This window comes from Chelonoidis abingdonii, chromosome 21 (assembly GCF_003597395.2).
Source record: "Chelonoidis abingdonii isolate Lonesome George chromosome 21, CheloAbing_2.0, whole genome shotgun sequence".
In the NCBI taxonomy this organism is placed as follows: Eukaryota; Metazoa; Chordata; order Testudines; family Testudinidae; genus Chelonoidis; species Chelonoidis abingdonii.
The window spans coordinates 8,105,524-8,122,709 of NC_133789.1; the positions used below are offsets into that span (position 1 = coordinate 8,105,524).

The 17,186-nt window shown below is 54.5% G+C and overlaps 1 protein-coding gene across 2 annotated transcripts in view; it reads right to left on the bottom strand.

Moving 5' to 3' along the window:
* SLC4A1 (solute carrier family 4 member 1 (Diego blood group)) overlaps positions 1-17,186 on the bottom strand; it is a 47,291-nt gene that overhangs the window by 14,952 nt on the left and 15,153 nt on the right. For both annotated transcript variants that reach the window (XM_032791549.2, XM_032791548.2), the window contains exons 4-13: positions 10,446-10,531; positions 6,232-6,409; positions 5,209-5,344; positions 4,464-4,605; positions 3,928-4,009; positions 3,302-3,486; positions 2,460-2,670; positions 1,510-1,725; positions 1,210-1,358; positions 247-441 (exon numbers count right to left, since the gene is read on the bottom strand). In XM_032791549.2, coding sequence (XP_032647440.1) covers positions 247-441; positions 1,210-1,358; positions 1,510-1,725; positions 2,460-2,670; positions 3,302-3,486; positions 3,928-4,009; positions 4,464-4,605; positions 5,209-5,344; positions 6,232-6,409; positions 10,446-10,531 — 1,580 coding nt within the window. The remainder of the gene's footprint in view (positions 1-246; positions 442-1,209; positions 1,359-1,509; positions 1,726-2,459; positions 2,671-3,301; positions 3,487-3,927; positions 4,010-4,463; positions 4,606-5,208; positions 5,345-6,231; positions 6,410-10,445; positions 10,532-17,186) is intronic.

Sequence of the window (17,186 nt, forward strand, 5' to 3'; positions counted from 1 at the left end):
AGATGCAAATAACTCTGGGGAAAATGGTGCCCAGCTCTGGGAGCAACGAGAAGAGGGGCAGAGGTGGCATAGCCCGATGGAGCAACCTGCCACCAGGCTGGGGATGGACACAGCGGACGAGGGGACCCACCCTGGGCAGATCAGATACCAGCAGGGTCTGTCTCTTGGGCAACCTGTGACTAGCTTGCGACAGCAATAAAGCCTCTTTGAACTGAGCTGCGGTGTGTTCTCCTGCCCCGCTGTTACCTTGATGAGCTTGGCGAAGGTCTCGTAGATGAAGATGAGGGAGATGAGGAAGGCGAAGATCTCCTGGGTGAAACGGGACACGAAGCGCACCAGGATGCTGCCCTCCACGGCCACCATCACCAGCACGATGAGGATGAGCCAGAAGCCGATCCAGACCCGGCCCACAATGTACTCCATGCCGAAGCTCTCACAGAACTGGGGATGACAGGAAAGGGGGAAGCAAAGCAGGCCTTGAGTCTCCTGGGGTCCTATTCCTTCCCCTCCCATGGCCCCCCAGCTGGCCTCATCTCTGCTTCTACCTGAGACCAGATAGGGCCCAGGCCCACCAACCCCACCCTCATAAAACCCTCCACACCCTTCTTCCCAACCCCGATCCCCAAGAGACTCTGTCCCTCCTGCCCCTGCCCCTTCACCCCAGCTCCTGCTAGCAGCCCAGCTCAGCCTGGACAGACCAATCCCCCCTGAGCATTCTCCCCACCCCCACCCCACCCCATGACCTCCTGCCATCCAGCCTGGGACCCTGGAGCTCCATCGACCCCGGCTTGGCCTCCTTCCCAATGGCTGGGGATGATGTGGCCCCAGCAGCACGGCCGTGGGCACTGCTGGGCTTTGCTTTGTACATGGGCTCATGGCTCCGGTGGTGCGGGGATAGGGGCTGCCCCAGAGAGCAGAGTTTGTGCTCCTTCAGGCTGGACTGAGCGTCAGGCAGGAGGAGCGGCTATGAAGGTGGGAGGTGGAGTCACGGGTTGCCCACTCCCCAGGCGCTGGGGAGCGGGTCTCTGGGAAGGTGTCTGCCACAGGGGACAGGCTGTGTAAGGCAGCTGGGGGGACCTCATGCGGGGGAGAGCTGGACCTGCCACACCTTTCCCTGCAAAGCCACATGGAGGATCAAGCTGCACGGGGGCGGGGGGGGGGGGGGAGAGGAACACATGCAGGGCTAAAGAAGGCAACCAGGGCATCTACCTTAAAAAAGGCTTCTTCAAAGACAAGCAGGGGACCCGAAAAGCCGACCACCAGCAGGGGCTGAGCGCCAAGAAGGCAGAAGATGATGCCCTGCGCGGCTGTGGAGATCAGCAGCTCCGAGACCCCTATCAGGTTGCTTGTCTTTTCCCCTAGAAACAACAGCGCAAGTCAGCAAAGAGGGATGGGGACCCTGACCCCACCGGGGCACTCTCCAGAGGGGGCCTGGGGCTGCTTGATGGGGCAGGGGCCCCAGGGAGCTATCCTGATTCCCTGAGGGGCCCACAGCTGGGTCCCACTTACCCAGCAGGCCCCCAAAGGTGATGGCGGGAGAGAGGGCTGCAAAATAAATGAAGATGACAGCTGCCAGGCACTGGGCATTGAGGGCATCCTTGATGTCGCTGAGGTATTTTGGGTAGCGGCGCTTGATGTCCCGCACCAGGCCCCTGAAGGGCCAGCCGGTCCGCCGCAAGGGGTCGTCGTCCTTCTCCTCCTCCTCGTGGTCCGTTTCTGCCAGGTCTAGATATGCAGGGAGACAAAAGCATTGGTGGCCAGGTTGGGGTGGGGAGCTAACACCTGGAATGAGGGGGAAATTCAGCCTCGGTCTTCACTCTCTCCTGGGATTCCCCCAGTGAGCCCCCAAACGTGACCCACCACTGGGCTGAGAGGGGGTGTTGGTCCCTGATGACCACTTGCTGGCAGGCTCACCTGGCCCCAAGATACCACCATCTCCAGAGCAATCGGGGCTCAGCTCCATGTTCACTCAGCACCAGCCTGCAAACCCTGATCTCTAGGTGCTGCCCTCTCCTAGGTGGAGAATGGGGCTCCCCACCAAATGTCCTCAGTGTCAGGCTCCCCCACCACCCTGCCCCCCACAATGACCCACCAAACCTGACCCTGGGCCCTGCCTCAGGTGGACACTGGGATTCAGCATCCATGTTTCCTCAGCCCTGGGTTCCTTCCACGCTGCTCCCCAATAAACCTCCACCCCCACCCCAGCGCTGCCCCATTCATGCATCACCCTCCCAAAGGATCCTTCGCATGGCCTGGCAGGACCATCCTGGGCAGGGACCAAGGCTGGTGGCTTTGGTCTGCAGGAGGTAGAAGAACCTCCATTGTCCTGCTTAGGGGTCCTGTTGCTTTTATTTTCAATAGCTGCCGTCCCCAAAGGGGCGCAGGCCAGGGGCCTCAGGGGCTAGGACAAGGGGCTTCTCCAGAACCCACATGCTGCCCCCAGACTGTGCCCTACGTACCCGAGTCCCTTAAGGTCTTCATTTTCGGCTTCTTCTCGTCCGGCAGGTACCTCTTCCGCAGCAGATCCTTCTGCAGGGGCACCAGGCTGGTGAGGAGCCGCTCGTTCAGGATCTCGCAGGGCGGGAGGATAATGCTGTAATCCAGAAACTCCTCCACGCCCTTTATCAGGTCCTGGCGCTTCTCCGCCAGGTAGGCGTCCCTACGGAACCCCTGCCAGGGGAGAGGGAGGCTCAGGAGGGCAGCAAGACTCCCCGCACGGGCATCACCCTCGCCTACCCCAGATCCCTGGGACCACCCCATCAGAGTGGGACACCAGTGAACTAAGGTGGTGACCCGGCCGGACGGCTGAGTGATGGACAGAGAGACGGCTGCAGTGCTGGCATGCCCATCATCTGGGGGTGCTAGCCCGACGAGAAAGCTGCTACCCCACAGCCGGCCATCAGGGAGTATCTCGCGGTGAGCGAACTAGGCCACAACACCCAGCACCTCCTGGCAGCGCTGTCCCAAAGTCTGTAGGAGCGGATGGAAAGACCCCCATTGACTTCCATGAGCTTGGGATCAGGCCCTTAGAATGTGGGTTCCTCGCTCTAACTCCGAAAGGGCAGGAGGCAAAGTCTCTTCCCTCCAGCACTGCAGCGCCTCTCCCTGGCTAGGATGGAGGCATCATCCTGAACAGGGAGGCCAAAGGCCTTTAACATGCGTGTTTGAGATGGGCCAGATGTGGCTGCCAGGGAGCAGGATGAAGGGCACCAATATCCTATTCTGGATGTAGATTGGGGGGAGGAGCCGCTGCCTGGGATGCCATGGGCACAGATCCCCAGGCCCCGGGAGGCCGCCGTACCCTTTCTGCCATCATGGTGGAGATGGCCCGTCCGATCTCGTGGTAACTGATGTGCGGGGAGTCGGGTCCCAGCACCATGAAGAGGAATCTCACGGGGACGGGCACCTGCAGGACCAAGTCCAACTCCACCGCCTCCTTCAGGCGCACGAAGCCCAAGGTGGGATGATCCAGGAAGGGGGCGCGGCCTGGAGAGAGGACGGGATGGCGAGGGGGTCACTGGTGGGGCTTGGCACAGAGGGCAGGCAAAGGGGGCTGGAGGGTGGGAGTGGGGCAAGGGAACAAAATGGAGAGGATGAAAGAGAGCAAGAGGGGAAAGAGAGGGAGAGAGAGAGACAGCGCAAAGTGAGCGAAGTTACATCAAGCCAGACACGCAAGCAAAACAACATTTCGGCTGGGCATAGAGAAAGCTGCCCAAGCGCACGAGACAGCAAAAGCCAGAATGTGGGACCTCCCCGCCCGCCGAGGCCAGCCCCCCTCCCTTGGACCTGCCCAGCTCCAAGCAACTCTGGTTCCAGGGCAGCCACCTGGATCTCGCCTTCGGCTCAGCCTCATTCCCATGGTGGAGAGCAAGGGGCATGTGGCAGGGCTCAGGAGCCACAGGGGATGCAGGAGAGGGTCGTGCTCACCTACGAGGACCAGCGTGGCCTCGGCATCCTCTGCGATCTTCTCGAGGAGCTGTTTCCTGAAGGCTTGCCCCCGGGGCCCTTCCTGCAGAGACGCAAATTCAGAGATTCTCATCCTGCGGGGGGCCAGCCCCACCAGGGCACAGGTGTGTCATCAGCCGCGTTTCTCTCCATCACACTGCTGAGCCCACCTGTGGCCATGCCCATGGCTCACGTCCCAGCTCAACCAACACTAGTGCTGAGAGCAACCCCCCTTGAGATGCCCTCACTCCAGAAGCTGCGGCCTCAATCTGCACATGGCAGGTTCCTACTGTGCTTGCGTGTCAGCCTCAGGTTCTTGGTGTCCCTTGCTGCTCCTTCATTCCACACACCCAGTTCCCTCCTGGTGGGACTCCACCAGCTGCAACCTGGGATGATGCATGAGGCCCTTCAGATGCATGCTGTTGGTGGGTCCCTCTGCCCCCTGCTGCTCCACCCCCCCCAATAAATGGCTGTTCTGAGGTTCTCAAGATGGGGGCCCATTCCCACAGTCTTCTTGCCTGTTCCGTGCCCGTGAGCGTCTGCATCTCAATCTGATGATATTCCTGCATGAGAGGTTCAGATGTGACCTCGTCCTTGGTGTCCTTTCGTTCCAGTTGGCCTGGGGAAAGGGTCCCCACGGATTCAGACTCATCTGGGTGGCTGCAGAAAGGGGGAGGAAAAAAACACAGACCGTATCACTCTGGACGAGACACTGCCCAGGCAGATGGAGGGGTTAATTCTACCCCTGCCACCCCCCGTGTCCCATTGACCAAATAATTGTTAATTATCCTAATTAATATTGATTATTTCATTGCAAAGGAACCTCCAATACTACAAACACCTCTTAGGATTTGACCCCAGGAATCACTTCACCAGCTACTGCAATGCATCCACCTCTGGAATGGGACATGGCGGCTGATTAACAGCACCCAGTAGTGCTGCGCAGTTTAGCAAAGGAAGCAGAAGACGACTGTTGTATCTTGGGATGTGTGGCCAGGCAAAGCCCTCCCAATTCCTTCCCCCCACCCCCGCCTTCCCACAATCTTGCACATTTCATCGTCATTTGCACCTGCGTGAATGGGACTGGCACGTGTGCACAGGGGCCTGCAGGATGAAACACTCCCCATCGGAATAGCCAGGGTGCTGGGATTCCCCTAGTGCCCCTCCCCTCCTCCGACTCCCTCCTTTCCCAGCTCCCCCAGAAAGAAGTCAAGGCCACAGCCCATCCCCTCGCTGCCCTCCAGGCGGCAGAGGAACCAGTACCTGTGCTGCAGCAGCAGGGTTCTCAGGATCGTCTCTCTGTCTTGTGGTTTGAGCTGCCCTTCAGAGATCATTCGGTCTATCAGCTGGTTGGTGATTCCTGCCAGGAACTTCTCAGGCAGGTCTAGAAGGATAGTGCCTGGGGGAGATGGGCAGACGTCACTAGGGCTGAAGTCCTCGCTCCCTGCTCAAGCCGTTAGTCATTGCCTCACCCAGGGCATGGGATTCCCCGTCTCTGTCCACCACCCTGATGTCCTCCTTCCCCTCCCGCTTTGTTCCTTCTCTCACATCGCGTCTCACATGCTCTCTGTTCCCTCTGGCTCTGATTCTGCACCGGCAGCAAAGGAGGTGTGATGCTGGGGTGCCTCTGGTAGCACTTTGCCTGGGAGTAGGTGAGGACAGAGGTGCAGGAGCGACAGCATCAAGCCCTCTGGGTCGATCCTTTCTTGGCTCTGTTCTCTTCTTTCACTCCATAGTCTCTCTCTTTCCTTTCCAGTTCCCACCGCTCTCCAACCTACCAAACCGTTGTATCTATTCCCCGCCCCACAACATGTTCCACCCGCCTGCTTCAGGGCACAAGCCAACTACTGGCCAATGAGGGTCAGGAAGGAATTTCCCAGCTTATTGCAGATTCCCTGACTGGAGCCTTTGCACTTCTCTTGGAAGCAGCTGGCGCTAGCCCCTGGTGGAGGCAGGATATTGGGCTCACTGGCCAACTGGGTGCAACATATCCTATCAATGGGGCCAAACTGGTTGCTGGTATAAGCACGTGTCTCTCGAGTGCAATAGGTGCTGGGCTTCTCGCTTACGGCACTGACAAATATCATCTGGATGCTACCCATAATATTAAACCGAAGGGCCAAGATCTGGCTCACTCTTCCTAGGTCACCCCTGCTCCATTCCCTCGCTTCTTCCCTTGTTCCTGGCTTTCTATTATCTTCCTCTCACTGGCTCACTGTCCATTTTTCCCCCTAACCCCTGCCACTCTGTACTGTTGTTTCTGATCACCGCTGCCCCTCTCCTCACCTTTCTTGAAGGCCTTGCGAACCTCCAGCAGGCTGTGGAATGTCAGGTATGAGAGGTGCGGCCTCCCCCAGTGCCCAGCCTCCTCAAAGTCCTCCTCCAGCTTGATCCAGTGGCCAGCCTCCATCCAGCGCAGCTCGTTCTTTCTGTCCATGACCAGTTCATGTAACTCCACATATGCCTGGGAAGGGAAGAGCGGACAGGACACAGCCCTTGGAGAGCAGGCTGGGATTCTCTCCTGGGGTGGGAAGCCAATGAAGTGGCCACAACATCCCCAATAAGCCAGTGGCGATGAGTGTGAGTTGGTGATTGATGTCTGCCTGAGTATGCAGAGAGCCTGAAACAATAGCTCTGAGAGGGAGGATTGCAAAGTTCTCCCAGGTGCCACCTACAACCCAATCTCCACCCGCTAAAGCTGTCAAAATGAGAGGCCAGTAGCATAGATTGTGCACATCTTGTGCAATCTCTGGGTTCTGCATCTGGGATGTCCCATTCTCCTCCTCGGGGGTGGCTCCCTGGTATGGGACTCAGTCTAGTCCCACTTACTTTACTGCTGCTTATGTATGCAGCCCGGCTCAGTTGTCCCACTCCCTCCTACCCCCACCCCACCCCCTAATGGGACTGTAGCACTCCATGGGCCTCCCTTTCCTCGCCCACTTCTCATGGGCGTCAGTGCGTAAGGCTGACTCTGGCTAAGCAATGCCAGTGCCTGGCTGAGTCCTCGTGGTCCTGGCAGCCTTGGGCAGATTTGGGGTCCCACACACGGGATGCCCCTCCACCTCTGCCCTGCTCCGCAACAGGAGCAGAGCAAAGGGGATCTTTCCGAAGGAGAGTCAGATGCCCGATTCCCATGGATGGCCAAGGGGGGTTGGATGCCTTCAAGCAGCTGCATCAAAGGGATGCAATGATCCATCGCCCTTCCCCCCTGCCCTAGGAACTCAAGGTCCCATGAACCTCTAAGCTGCAGTGAGGTCTAGCTGCAAGGGTGTGGGGCAGGGAGGTTAGCGCCACAAGGACATGGACCAGACCGTAACACGTCCTCTAAATGAGGGGACAAGCTCACAAAGACTCTAATCCCCCCGCAACCCCCGCAGTGCTACACACTCACCCCAAGCTCAGCCCATCCAGGCCTTGGAAGGTGATCAACTTCCCTAAATGCCAGTGCCCCCTTGCCTTGGAGTCCATAGCAAATCAGCCCCAGGAACCCAGTGGCATCTGGGCTCATGGCGTTATTCCAGGGTATGGATTCATTCGCAGTGGGAGGCCAGCCTGGACTTTCCCATGCTCCTGTTGCTCCCAGTATCAAGCCAGAAAGGTGGAAGGCACAGAGCTCTCCTTAGAATTCAATCCCTGGGTGATCTGATCCCCCATAAGGTCAAAAACTTGGAGAAAGCAACTCACCAGATATTAAAAACAACCCAGGGTCCAGCTTTCCCTCAGCTGGATTTAGGCAAGCGACAGCGGGCGATTTAATTGGTGGCTCCGGGAACTAGCAATGCAATAAGGCTGGGGTGGAAATTCTGAATGAGATGGACCCATGAAGAGCCCATGGGGAGACAAGTCTGGCTAATGATTATGTTACGCAGGTTTTGGTGGCTTTGATAGGTCCGCCGGGATAGCCAGGGCGGATTCGTCTAGGAGCCAGTGGCCAGTGCTAGTGGCTTCAGGCAAAGGCGCAAGATACTCCTTAGTTGATTGTCATGGGATAACCTGCCCAAAGTTCTTCCCAATCCCCAAGCGGTTTGGGCCAGATTTTCAAATCAGCTGAGCAGAGGTGCAAGCTGGGTGGTAAGAACTTTCTAAACTTTGGTGCCTATGTGGGAGCGGAGCGCTTAGGAAAGTCCAGCCCTGAGCTCTTTGGAAAATGAGGCCTTAGCAGCTGGCTCTGGCTTGAAGCAGGAGCGTTGGCACCCTGTGTCCTGTGTAACATAAGGGTGCATCATGCTCATGTTATCAATAGAAATGGCTGGTCCCTTTGGAACTCCTGGCGAGTTCTTGGCCTCAGGGACATCTGGTGGCAGTCAGTTCCACAGGTGAGTTAGGCGTTGGGTGCACAAGTATGGCCTTGTGTTAATTTAAAATGTGTTGCCTTTCAGTTTTGTTGGAAGGTAGAGCGAGGAGCTAGGTGGGGAAACACCACCCTGGACGCATGGCGGGGAGAAAGATCTGCTGCCTGTTTTGGAGTGAGTGAGAGGAACAAACATGATTGAAGTAGGAGGAAGGCTCAGCAGGAGGGCGGGGGTGTTCCCCCACCCCAGTGGTATCATCTCTCCCCTCCCCCAGGTCTAATGCAAACTCTCTGGGCCTGATCCTCAGCTGAGAATCAGGCTGTGTACTCCTGCAGCCACTTGGAGGCGCTCTGACCCCTCTGCTGTAGGATAGGACCCACAGTACTGGGCTCCCCACTGAACGCCTAGGAAAGCAAGAGGCGGGAGTCGCTGCAGAGTGGTATTGCTGGTCTATTCCCAGCATGCTCCCTGACTCCCATCACCAAGGCAGCGTCACCAAGTTTTCATTGTTCTGTCTAACTCTCTCTAAAACCCTTCCATTTTCTTATTTCTCCTTGGGCAGGGAATTAGATGTGATTTTGTGCTGGGCTGGGCTGAATATAAAGGGGAATTTTTTATGCAACTGCTGGACCCAGACAGACCCTGTGGTTCACTCTGGCTTTCCAGCTCCCAGCCTGGCCTGCCCAGTGTTCATGCAGAGGATTTCTCTATGGCGTGGCCTGGCCTGGCCTGGTGTCTGCACTCCTGGAAGGGATTGCTGAGCGCACTAAATCCCAGTGACGATCCTCCCAAATCTGATCAGAACCTCTTGGTTCTTCAGATCAGGCCCAGAAATGGAAGGAGAAAAAGGGGAGAGAAAGGGGTGAAATCTCCCCACTCCCAATGCAGTTCACTTGCCCCCAACCACCCTCAAGTGCTGGCAGAGCTCTATCTTGCTGGCTGCCGCATAAGCAAAGCGACGTCCCATTCCAGGCAGGGCATGAGCCCCCATCACCAGCACCCACCAAGCAAACCCAGCTCTGGCAGTCAGTCAAACTGGGGGACTGAGTGCTGCCTGCGCCCTCCCCAGACCGGCTGCCTCCAGCTCCGTACGCACAGGGGCAGTTCATACCAGTCTGAAAGTGCCTCAGTAACTGGAAATGAACTGTCCCAGCTGCCCAGGAAAAAAGGGCTTTGAACTGTCATTAAGCGGCTGAGTGATGGCTGGGAAAGCAGCTGTCCCAGAGCAGCATCGGGTGTATTTATAAAGCAAACACAGCCTTGGACTCCTTCCTGCTCCGCCTGTTCCCCAGGGAGGGTCTCCCTCCTGCTCCGCCTGTTCCCTGGGGAGGGTCTCTCTTCTGCTCTGACTGTTGCAGGGGAGGGTCTCCCCCCAGCTCTGCCTGTTCTCCGGGGAGGGTCTCCCTCCTGCTCTGCCTGTTCCCTAGGGAGGATCTCTCTTCTGCTCTGCCTGTTCCCCAGGGAGGGTCTCCCTCCTGCTCCGACAGTTCCCCAGGGAGGATCTTCACCCTGCTCCACCTTTTCCCCGGGGAGGGTCTCCCCCCTGCTCTGACTGTTCCAGGGGATGGTCTCCCCCCCTGCTCCACCTGTTCCCCAGGGAGGGTCTCCCTCCTGCTCGGACAATTCCCTGGGGTGGATCTCCCTCCTGCTCCACCTGTTCCCTTGGGAGGGTCTCTCTACTGCTCTGACTGTTGCAGGGGGAGGGTCTCTCCCTCGTTCCGCCTGTTCCCCGGGGAGGGTCTCCCTCCTGCTCTGCCTGTTGCCTAGGGAGGGTCTCTCTCCTGCTCCATCTGTTCCCCAGGGAGGTTCTCCCTCCTGCTCCACCTGTTCCCTTGAGATGGTCTCCCTCCTGCTCTGACTGTTCCAGGGGATGGTCTCCCCCCCGCTCCTCCTGTTCCCCAGGGAGGGTCTCCCTCCTGCTCCGCCTGTTCCCCAGGGAGGATCTCCACCCTGCTCCACCTGTTCCCTGGGGAGGGTCTCCCCTCTGCTCTGCTTGTTCCTTGGGAAGGTCCTTGGGATCTCTCTCTCTCTTCCCACCCCATTCCCACCCTCTCCTCTCCCTCCTTCTTCCTGGCTCCCAGAGCGTCCTTCCCGCTGGGTTCAGATCAGAACAGGGTCTAATCTCTCCCCATGGGGCTGGACTGGGCCACGGCCCTGGACCCCCAAGGAGCAGCACTGCACAGGATCCCAGCATGGCAGGCCACTCACCTCATGTGTCCCCTGGCTGGAGGTAGACGGGTGGGCAGCCCCCTCTCTCCCTGATGCCTCCTGGGTCTGATCCAATGAGGAGGAACCTGAGTGTGGAACAATCTCACAGTTAGCCAGGCCCCAGAGCCACTCACCCAGCCTCGGCGGGAGGTGGTGTCACCCCACCTTGCCCCCCGCCCCCATCACAGGGGGCCTATTTTCCTGTCTCTGGTGCCTCTGGTTTCCCACTCGTGCTGGGCAGACAGAGCCAGAGCAGGTGTGGATGCTGAGCTGTGCTTTCCCAGTCACGGCAGCGATTGGGGGACGGGCTGAGAGGAGAGGGCTTTGGTGCAGAGGCGCGTTCGAGGAGCGCCCAGGACACGGGCTTCCCCAGCACGTGGCTGTACCCCGAGGGAGATGCCCCAAGCCTGCTGCCGGGGAGATCTAATATCACAGCAATACGAGGAGAGAGGATGAAGATGCCCCAGCAGGACCAGAGCACATCCTCCAGCGCCCCGGCAAGGTGAGCTCCATCCCATGGGAGTCTCCCTTCGTTCTTTTTGGGGGGACAATGCCAGAGCCGCACAGATCTCCCCAAACTACATTTCCCCTGGCTTGGTTCCCTCCCACCCTCCCTTTGACCAGACCCCGTGGGCACCCTGGGTGCTTCCTCCACACCTTTTCCCCCTCCCTGAGATGTGCTCGGTCAGTTCCCGCATACCCCTGAGTCACCGCCCCGGGTGTGTACAGGTGAGAGGAGGCCTTGCAGCAAGTTTGGGAGATCCCACCTACCTGAGATCTCAGCGCCCCCCCAGCCACCATCCAGGCGGAGAGAAGGGACAGGCTCCCAGCGCTTCCATTCTATAAACCTCTGCCCCCGTCTCGCTGGGACGGGACGCCCTCCAGCCCCGCCCCCAAATTCCTGTCCCAAGTGACTCTTGTGTTCATAGTAAATTGAAAAGCACTCTGGCTGTGCTGACAGTAAACACGGGGCCCCGTGGCACCCTCCTGGGGAGGGGGGATTGGCCCCCGGGCCTGGAGCAGTTTAACCCTCAATGGTTGCTCCTTGTTCCTGAGGGACCTGTGGGGCTGGGACCGAATTCGCCATACATCTCCCATTTACCCTCCCAGGTCCTGCTTCGGAGCCCTTCCCCCAGCAGACAATAGTGGGCTCTGTGGAACGCCACCCGTGCCATCCTTGTCATGCCTCAGCCAAGCTGCCGTCACCCCCGGAGGGAAGCTCTGAGTTCGAGTTTCGCCCCGGACCCCTGCGAGGCAGAGTCCCATGCGCTAGGCCAGCCCCGCAGAAGAGCTGCTGAGGCCTGCTAGATGGCTGTACACCCTGCCCTCACTTAACGCCCCCCTATTTATATCCCTGCCCCCCAGTTGACAGATGTTCTCGCACGGCTGGGTGACCGTGGAGGCCGGTAACCGAGGGGGAAGCTGATGACACCTGCAAGTCCACCCTGCTTCCCTCCCTGTGGTGAGTCCAGAGCAGAGGGTGAGACATGAGCCCCTACGGCAAACCCTCCATGCGTGGAGCCCTCTCGCCCCTGTGATCGGGGATTCACAGCACTCGCCCCCTGTCATGATGCCACGAGCCGCAGCTGGTGGCTGACGTGTCATGGACGCCAGCCTGGGGCTGCCCCCTGCTCTAGCTGGGTTGGTGGAAAGAAGGGGTTAGGGAGACAAAGCCCTTTGCACTAACCAGCCACCCCCCAGGCCTCTGTTCAGAACCCCCTTGGGCAATATGGCAACTGCTCGGCTCCCTCTAAATACACTGTAGTCACACACAGCTCACATCCACACAGAGACACGCAGCTCACACCCCATATACAGCTCACACCCACACAGAGACACACAGCTCACACCCCATATACAGCTCACACCCACACAGAGACACACAGCTCACACCTGCACACAGCTCACACCCAGGGCCGGCGCTTTCATTTAGGCGACTTAGGCAGTCGTCTAAGGTGCCAGCATTATGGGGGGGCGGCATTTTGCCGGGGGACGGGGGGGCGACAGGTGCTACCGTCTGGAGACTGGGCCTTGTCCTTCTCCGCTAGTTACCTGCGCGAGGTTGCTACTGGTCCTCTTGCAGCTCCGGAGGACCTGCACAGGCGATTTCTGCCTGTCGGGCGAGCTCCACTAGTGAGGGCCCACGAGAGAGCACAGCGCGAGTTCACACGGTGTGCAGGCGACAAAACCATGGTCACTGGCACCTAGGGGAACAGACACCCTGGGTGACTGGTCCTGTAAACCAACCCACACAGGAGCCTATCACGCTCACATCACATTACACTCGCTACGCACATCCCACATCAGAGACAATGCTCACACCTCTATATCACAGCTCACACCACAGCAGTAGACGACATGCTCACGCACGCCTCATATAACCGCTCCACCCACACACAGAGACAGAGCTAGGCTCATCACTCGGACATACTAGCCAATCAATCCCAACGAGACAACAGTACTCCACCGCGCACACAGTTAGACCTCTAGCACACACGCACGTGCCACAAGCGCTTCACGCTCAACATAATGACATACATTCAGAGAGCAATATTCACCACTCGCACGAGACATACCATCACTATTCAACGCAATCTACACGTCAACCATCAGAGACATAACACTGTTCTAACGAAAGAGACACTTCAAGCTCAATCACACTATCTTTATGAGAGTCACAAGCACCACATGAGACACTCACATACTACATCACCCTCTCACAGCCACCAACAATCTCACTTCCGACGAGAGACCACCACAGACATCACACCTTTGCACAACAGCTCAACAACCGACAGGAAGAATGAAAACCCACAGCCTCAACTCGATCCAATAATACAGCTATGACCAACTCCCGATACATGTGACCTCAGCAACTTTCAAGTCCTGTCCAAAGGCCATCTGAGCTATTAGAGTTAAAGGGAACAAATTAACATAGGCAAAACAAAAATATTTCCCTTAAATCCCATTCATAGAAATGTTGTCAGCTGGACCCTTTCCAAAATTTTTTGGAAGACGCTGGCAAAATTATGAAACAATTCAACGAGGGTTATAATGGGAGTAAATCAAGTCAACTTAACTATAGGCATTGCTACTCATCAATGCTGTAAAATAATATAACAATACTTCACACACATATATAAGACACTATTATATTCCATTTGTGGTTTATAGCTTAACTAAAGTTCACACAACCAACAGCTCAACCACACACACTAGTCTGAGCAACAGCAGACGTACCCGTGTATACAAGCTTACAACCACCGACAGAGAACACAACGATGACTCACTCCCAACATACGATTGCCCTAAGACGCCCACATAGGGAGGAACATGTAGATTCACTCAACCACGCAGGCAAGATCATACAGCTGGCAACAGTCTCTAATATCAGGGGCCATGTCATGCTAAGCCTACTACTCAAATCCATCCTCAATTTGCGCAGGCTACAGGAGCACACGCCAATGCACACCTTACAGAAACCACAAAGAACTTGAGAATCATCTAAATGTCGGAAAGGGTGCGCATGGCCCCCCACTCACTAACCAAGACACCACAGCCCTTAACGATCTCTAAACAGTCAAGTGTCTCAGCCACCTCAGTAAGTACAAATCAGGCCCCCAGACGTTCTCGTACACCCACTCAAAGTTCAGCACGCACCATCAAAACTGACACGCACCACTTCTCTCAAAACAACCAGCAGAACATTCGGGGCCTCAGAGCTTTCAGACCCTTACACTCTCTATTTAGCGATGGTACCAAGGCGAACAGAACGGATTTACCCACTTTCTCTTTACGGAAAGAATGCATTAAACTATCAGCAAATGTTCGACATAACAGTAAAACAAGTCTCACTCAATCTAACATCGAAGAACCAACTAAAGACACACATCTCACACAGATGAAAGGGTCATCGAGGTAGCAAGACCCACGCACAGCTCACACAGCAGAGACATAAACCAAAGGAGAGCTCACACAACCAACACAACAGCTCCCTGAGACAGGAGACATCGACGCAGCTTCCATCCACACACTTAATAATACAAAACAGAGTAGAACCACCAAAACAGCTACACACAGACTCACTACAGACACAGAAACACAGCTCACACACTTCACACAGAGAGACAATGCCAGCAGCTCACACCACAACAAGGAGACATAGCAGCTTAAACATAGCAACCACCCTTACACCAATGAGAACCGAAATTCACACCACTATGAGACATGCAGTTCAACACCAACACACAGGAGACCAAACGGTTCACACAAATGAGCGAAGAGATCTAGACTGAAACATAATAGTCAGGGGACATTAAAAAGAGAAACCCCATCAGCCAATAACAAATCAGGGATCACAGCGCACACCCCTGCCAGACACCAGCTTAACATCCCCACATAAATGAGAAAACAAAGGAGGGAAAAAGAAGGAAATAATAAACGGAGGGGAGAAATAGAGGAAATATAGAAAGATTTAAGAAAAAGAAAAGAGGAGTGGGAAGGAAAGGTCGAAGAGAGAAAGAAGAATGAAAGAACAGAGGAGAGGCGAATAGCAGAGGGAAAAAAAAGGAAGGGGGAACAAAAAAAAAGGGAGAGAAAGAATACTTGAGAAGGAAAGGAAGAAAAGAAAAGAGGAGGAACGGGAGAAATAGAGAAAAACAGGGAAAGGAGAGGAAGAACAGAAAATAAAAAGGGAAAAGGGAAAGAAAAAGGAGGGGGGAGAAAGAAGGGAAAAAGATAAAAGGAAAAAAGCAAAAAAAAAAAAGAAGTAAAAAAGGGGAAAGAAAAAACAGAAAAGGAGACAAGGGGGGGAAAGGAGGGGGGGAAAAAAGAGAAAAAAAAAAAAAGGATGAAAAAAAAAGTGAGGGAGAAGGAAAGAAGAAAAGAGAAACACTAGAATAAAAAAAAGAGATAACCAAGCTTCTTCCATTAGGCCCCCCAACAACCAATGGACAGGAAATTTTGGTTCCTACCATCTGGCTGGATTGGTACAGAACAATTCCCTATTAATTCCTGTAGCTAGACAGGCCCTATTTCATTTAATAATGTTGGAAATTTCCCATAGTCACCCCAATCGCTTTTAAGACATGAGAAATTCAGCTCTATAACTCCAAATGTTGATTTCTTCAGCACACACTCCTCTGTCCTTCCAATACAATAACAGCCTCTTGTGCCATGGTGCTATAACAGATGGGTCTAATTTGGTACAGTAATTCGTCTTTGTTTATATTTCATCCCCATTTTAGATATAGTAGCTATTTTTCACTTTCACAGAAGATGGTTCCTACAGGTTAAGAAATAAACTCACTCAGGGCAACCAGGGTCTCGATCCATTCCTCACATCTAGCGAGGCTACAATGTGAAAAGGTGACATCATCAGTCTCGTCCTGGAAGGAAGGTGTATTAATAGACATTATAGCCATTTTTCAGCCCCTTGGGCTTTGAGAGGAGTACAGAGATTAAAAAGAAAAGAAACAGCCCATACAGAAGCATGTGGTGAAAGCTGCATTACCTCCAAGTATGTTTGTAGTAACTCTGGCTGAAGTTGAAGGAAAAGATGTGGTTCTCCTCTCTACGAAGATTCAGAATAGAAGTTACAGGCTTGACACATAATGGACTTTGGGCTGGCTTTACTCCGAAAAGAAAACATCTTGTTGACATGTTCATGACTCTCCTTGGCCGCGACACCGGGTATAATAGGGGGTTATCTTCCTGATAATGCGGATTTCCAGACGCATCATGATTTTCAAAAAGAAAAATACAAAGTCTGGATGGTAATATTCACTGAGACATACCGTAGGGACAACGAATATAGTGCTTTGCTGTATTTGAATAATCTTCATTGAAGCACGACATAGTCATAGCTTTATCGTGATTGTGTCTGTATGGGTGTGAAAGGTAAATTAGGCTAAAGAGACTTGATGTTCGTCGGGCTGCAGTTTCCGAATGAGTAGGGAGAGAGGATGATTAATGAGTGTAATCTATCGATAAGTCTGGGTGCAGTAGAGGGAAGAACTTAAGAATTTCTTATCTGTGACGACTTAGAATTGTAAGACGATAGCATACTGCGGGTAAAGACGGCCGGCAAGGTAGATAGACTGCTTGCTGAAGCATTTTTTTTCTTTATACTGTTTCCCCCTTTGAAAGCATTGTTTCTGCAGCAGATCTCATTCCCTCTTATATCTCCCCAATCCAGACATACTTGAACCTTTATAAAGACCAGTTTTGAGGCTGCACACGATAATAACTATACTGAATTCTTTCCAGAGACAGTAGATTTACTCATGCAATTTTCCCGCCGCCCAATCTGAACCTTCCCTTCTGAAACATTTGCCTTTAACAAGAACTCCCAGCAGAACCTCCTACGAAGTGAACATGTAGCAGACGAGCGCAGTGGTGTTTGGGCACAAACGCTGCACAGAATTAAAAGAGAATCTTTACTCTGTTTATTCCATGGCATGTGCATAATGTACCTGTGGGCCTAAACTGACATCAGATATTTAAAGCAAAAAAGTTGCTAAAAGCATCAACTTCTTTGCTTTCCCTTTTTTTGGTTGCTGTCTTAATTTAAAAAAATGCTAGTGAGGAAAGAAGGTGCAGTTTAGCAAACGCTTCAGTATTTTCTAACACGGACACTTAGAGAAAACTTTGGGTTCAATCGCTGAAGGCCTTCCTCAGCCCAACCTCTTGTAGCAGGTTGTGTCGCTGCGTGGCAATATATACCTATGCCTCTCATACACG